Below are 4,665 nucleotides of genomic sequence, written 5' to 3'. Positions count from 1 at the left end.
AGTAATAGTTGTTATTATATACATTTAAGTCTTTCTACATAGTTTTTTTTATTTATTTTGCTATTGTGCAGGCAGTGAACATGTGGCTCTCTGTACCTTGATGTGAAACTCCAGGTTCTCGTCCATGGAGTAGATGTGGTCGAAGATGTCCTGCGCGATGCGAGGGATGATTCCCATCAGCTGCGGGTCGTGCAGTTTGCCCTGAACGAAACACACTTTCAGTCATATGTGTAAAATATATTAACAAATATTATCAAAAAAAAGTTGATAATGACAAAACAAAAAGCCACAGATCTACGACGGTGTATAAAGGATAGAGAAATAAAAAGGAAGATTAAATTTAAGCCAAAACTTTTTGGATTAAAGTTTAACATTTGCTAGAAAATACTAACATTTTGAGACTTTTGGAACTCTTGAAAATGTGTTTTTTTTTCTAACAAATTTTCAACTTCTCACACTCAGACATTTCCAAATGTTTTCAAGTAAATTTCTGAGACTAATCTCAACATTTCATTGTTTTTTCTGGCAAATGTTCTACTTCTCAAAGTGGAAATGTATTCATTTTTGTTTTAATCTGCGATGGCCCAAGAACCCCGTCATACGGATCAGATCAGAGAATTAAGAGGCTTCAGGCTCTTTCTCCGGGGATTAACCAACTCCATTTGGAATAATTTATACTCATAAAAATCAGTTTCTGTAGAACGAAACAATGTTTGACCTTATTGTTTCATCCAGAGGCTTGGCTGTCTTTAGATTACTTTGGGTCTAACTCTCCTTAATTCCGTTACACAATCCTCTAATCCTCACACTGTGGATTAAAGTTCACAACAAAACTCTTGATTCATTGCTTGAGCCACCGGCTGAGCGTGACCTCTGACCTCCATGGTGTGGGTCTTTCCAGAAGACGTCTGTCCGTAAGCGAAGATCGTCCCGTTGTATCCACCCAGCACATCTACAATGAAAAAAGATGTTGGAAACTTCATAATACAACCCAGAAATTATGTACAAAAATTATGTTTAGAGGAGGAAAGGGATAAAACTAGAACATTTATTCAGAAATTTTGAATAATTCCTCAAAACTGCAATTTATTTACCTTTTTCTGTGTGGATTTCTAGGAATTTGTAACTTAGCTGATAATTGATATAAAGACAAAGCTGCTGATTGGACTCAAACAACACCAAATATTACCAAGTATTTTCAGTCTAGTTTCTAGTGAAAATGTATTAGTTCACTAGAAATAAGACAAAACTAACAAGTAACTTTTCAACAAAATATAGGAAATTATTTTAAGTGACTAATTCTTAAATATTGATGAAAAGCATTAGTTTCACAGGCAGGACATTGGAGAAATATTGGTTTATTAGTTAAATAATCTGCCAGTGGAACTAGTACTTTTATTTTTAGCAACATTAAGGAATTACTGGCTTAAAACAAGCTCATGTATGTTGTTGAAAAGATATTAGTAAGTTAGTTTTGTTTCGTCTCAAGGGCACCAAGATGTTTCTACGAGAAAGTAGACAAAAATACTTGGTAACATTTGGTGTTTTTACAGTGCGGAGAGATTAAAAATAGGCCTAGTAAATGGTTGCTATGGTGATATTATGAGAATAAAATCATAATATTCTCATATTATTACAGCTTTCTTCTTGTAATGATATTTTTTCATTTTCTAATTGTGGTCCTCATTCTCTGTTGTACTTTTTCGGTTTTGTGAGAAAGGATGGAAACATTACCATAAAACAATGTACAATATCATATTTAAAAGAAACTGACAAGAAACGATCATATAAATATCTTCGTGTGTGTACTGTTTGTAATAAATTTGCAGCCCTGGTACCTTTGACGATCTGCTTGGCACACTGCTCGTAAACTTGCTCCTGCGTCGTGTTTGGCGGCAGAACGCGGTCGAACACGTACGGTTTGCCCTGTTTCAAAACAAAACGGATCCAGAACGACACGTCAGCATCTGTTTCTGATCTGTGGATGAGCTGACAACACTTTAACTCTTACGGATTTAATGAATTTCTGGAACGAGTTCAGTCATTTTACACATAAAAAGCTGGAAAAAAAAGCTAATATGCTGCCCTGATTGTTGGAAAAAAAAACATGTATTTCTAAATGCAACTGTCCCCAAAAAATGATTTTAAATGAACTTTTAGGGATTTCTGACGTGGCCATCCATCATTCCTCCGGCTTCATCTCAGGGGTAACGTTTCATCGGTGCATAAAGCTGCTCTCAGCATTTAAAGGCAGCTGCAGCAGCACTCAGAGCCTTAAAATACAGCAGAGAAACTCCTGACACAAACTGGATCTGCAGGCAGGAAGCCGTTTGATCAAATATGCGACAGCACAAACCATGTAGAGCTGGTCCGGTTTGTCTGACTGGCTGCAGCAAAGCAAATTTAAAACTAAGGCCCAGAAATTTTATCACATTAAGAAACTATTTGTAAACATATGGAGAGAAATTAGTTCCAATTTTATTTCTAATTAACATAATAAAAAAAGGTATTTTAAAAATGAAACATTGAAAAACTTCACAATAAAAAAAATGTATTTTGAGAAAAATTTATAACATGTATACAGTAGTTGAACCTACATTTATACAGTTTGTTATTTTTTCAGATTTTATTTTATCTAAATTATCTTATTCAAATAATTTTCAATGTTTTTTTTACTGTTTAGTTTTTTCTGATTTTATTTTTTGAAACATTTTCTCTGCTTGCAGTAATATTGGAACAAATTTCTCTCCATATAAACAAACTTCCTCCAGTTCATATAAAAGGAAAAAAAACTGTAATTTGATGATAATTGAATCTCAAATGAAAATAAATCAACATAAAAGTGAAATTGACTTGTAGATACAAAAAAATCTCTTGACTTAAAAAACAACAACATGAAAGCTGCACAATTGATTTACTTAATGAACAAGATAAAGGCCCATACTGATAAATATTGATACTAGGAGCATTAAACAAAAAGAAACCCTTTTTGATGGAACAAGTTTCCTAAATCCAATGTTGATCAGGGCCCCAGATAATCTAGAACCGCCTCTGGAGACATTTCTTTTCATTTCTATGTTTTCAAGCACATTTTAATGAAAATATTTGCTCATAAGTAGTCGTTCCTAAAATCAGACATGAAATTTGAGGACCTCTGGTATAAAACTGAACCTTTAATGCTAATTATTATGCAGTGAATCCCTGCAAAAGCCAGTTAAGCCTTTGTATTCTATTAATTTCTCTTCAGAAACCTAAACATTTGCATGTTTATTATCCTATTATTTCTAAATTTCTGCAAAAAGCGCGCATTTCTCCCCTTTATGCATCATTCCTATAAACGCTATTGCGCACTTTCCGTCCTGCGTCAGCTCAGCAGTCAGACTCACGGTTATCACCACGGTGTCGTCCTCCTTAAACTTGGGGATGTACTTGTCTCCTCTGGTGATTTCGGCCTCGTTCAGGGGCCTGAAGCGGCACATCACCTTCACCCCGCACTCTGCTGCATCCACCATGGCTGCTGCTGCTGCGGCGGCCGTTCAGAAGCGAAAACAAAAAAGCCTGACAGGAGAGGAGCCACTAATTACTAAAGGTTGGAACCATTAGATGAAAGTCTATCGCTGCATTTCCTGGATTCCACGGAGTTGAGAGTTGAGCTCAGCAGCACCGAGTTTCCTTATCTGCGCCATGGCCAGGCGGGACGAGCCGCAGCGCTGCGTCCCGATGCGGAGCTCGCAGCTCGGTGTGCGGGCGCGTCCTGCTGCTCTGCAGCCGGCCGGACTCTCCCAGCAGGAGGAGGAAGCGGCAGAGAGGAGGAGGAAGAGAGGGGGGAGTCAGGGCAGCATCAGCCAACAGAGCCGCATCGTCCTGGACCGCTAAGGAGACCGGTGCGCGCTCCCGGAAGGTGCCGCGGCGCGCGCATGTCTGGCGGAAACGCGCGAACATATATATATACACACACACACACACACACACACACACACGGCATACTGCCTCCGTTATCTTTAACACTTAAGTTACACATTTTTATGCAGAAACAAATTTTCTGCTGCATTAATTTAAAGTGATCAAATCTGCTTCATTCTATATTTAGCATTAAAAAGCAGATTTTATTAAGCGTTTTGTATTAAATCGACTGGTAATACTGTCTAGATACTATAATATATTCATAAACAAACTCAGGTTCGTTTTTGTTTTTCTTAAACTAAAAGTGAGGCATTGCTACAGATAAGCAGGTTTAAACTCCAAAACATCACAAAAAGCTTTTAAAATTAACATACACATCATGATGCTGCCACTAACAGTTGCTATTAGGTTTAAAAAGCTTAACTTGACCTGTAAAACTTTGTATTTATTCAAGTCTTAGATCATAATAGATTCTCTCTTAGAATAAACCAATGAGTTGTAGCATATTACAGCATTTTAAACAAGCTTTTGGAAAAAGTAAGAGTAAAAGCTTTTTATAATTCATATAAATAATAATAATCCCTCATTTTATCAAGACTTTAAGTCCATCTAACTCGTTTTGCTGAGGTAAATATCTGCAGATCAGTTAGATGCGCTTTCATTTTTACCCACTAGAGGGCAGTGTAAGACAAGAAACGCGTTTTATTCGGCTGCAAAAGAATCCAAATTGGACAAAATACAATAAAAATGACAACATTCAAG

General features: G+C 36.7%; 1 protein-coding gene across 1 annotated transcript in view; it reads right to left on the bottom strand.

The window, feature by feature from the left end:
• LOC106905706 (kinesin heavy chain) overlaps positions 1-3,933 on the bottom strand; it is a 15,297-nt gene extending 11,364 nt beyond the window's left edge. Inside the window, exons 1-4 of the mRNA XM_088013052.1 lie at positions 3,387-3,933; positions 1,839-1,926; positions 879-952; positions 97-201 (exon numbers count right to left, since the gene is read on the bottom strand). Coding sequence (XP_087869178.1) covers positions 97-201; positions 879-952; positions 1,839-1,926; positions 3,387-3,512 — 393 coding nt within the window. The 5' untranslated portion in view covers positions 3,513-3,933. The remainder of the gene's footprint in view (positions 1-96; positions 202-878; positions 953-1,838; positions 1,927-3,386) is intronic.
• Between the last annotated feature and the right edge of the window lie 732 nt (positions 3,934-4,665).

The sequence above is a fragment of the Poecilia mexicana genome, unplaced genomic scaffold (genome assembly GCF_051168715.1).
Source record: "Poecilia mexicana isolate PSO_F unplaced genomic scaffold, ASM5116871v1 scaffold_2, whole genome shotgun sequence".
NCBI lineage: Eukaryota > Metazoa > Chordata > Actinopteri > Cyprinodontiformes > Poeciliidae > Poecilia > Poecilia mexicana.
The sequence above is the reverse complement of the archived record's forward strand: the minus strand, read 5'-3'. Positions and strand labels throughout refer to the sequence as shown.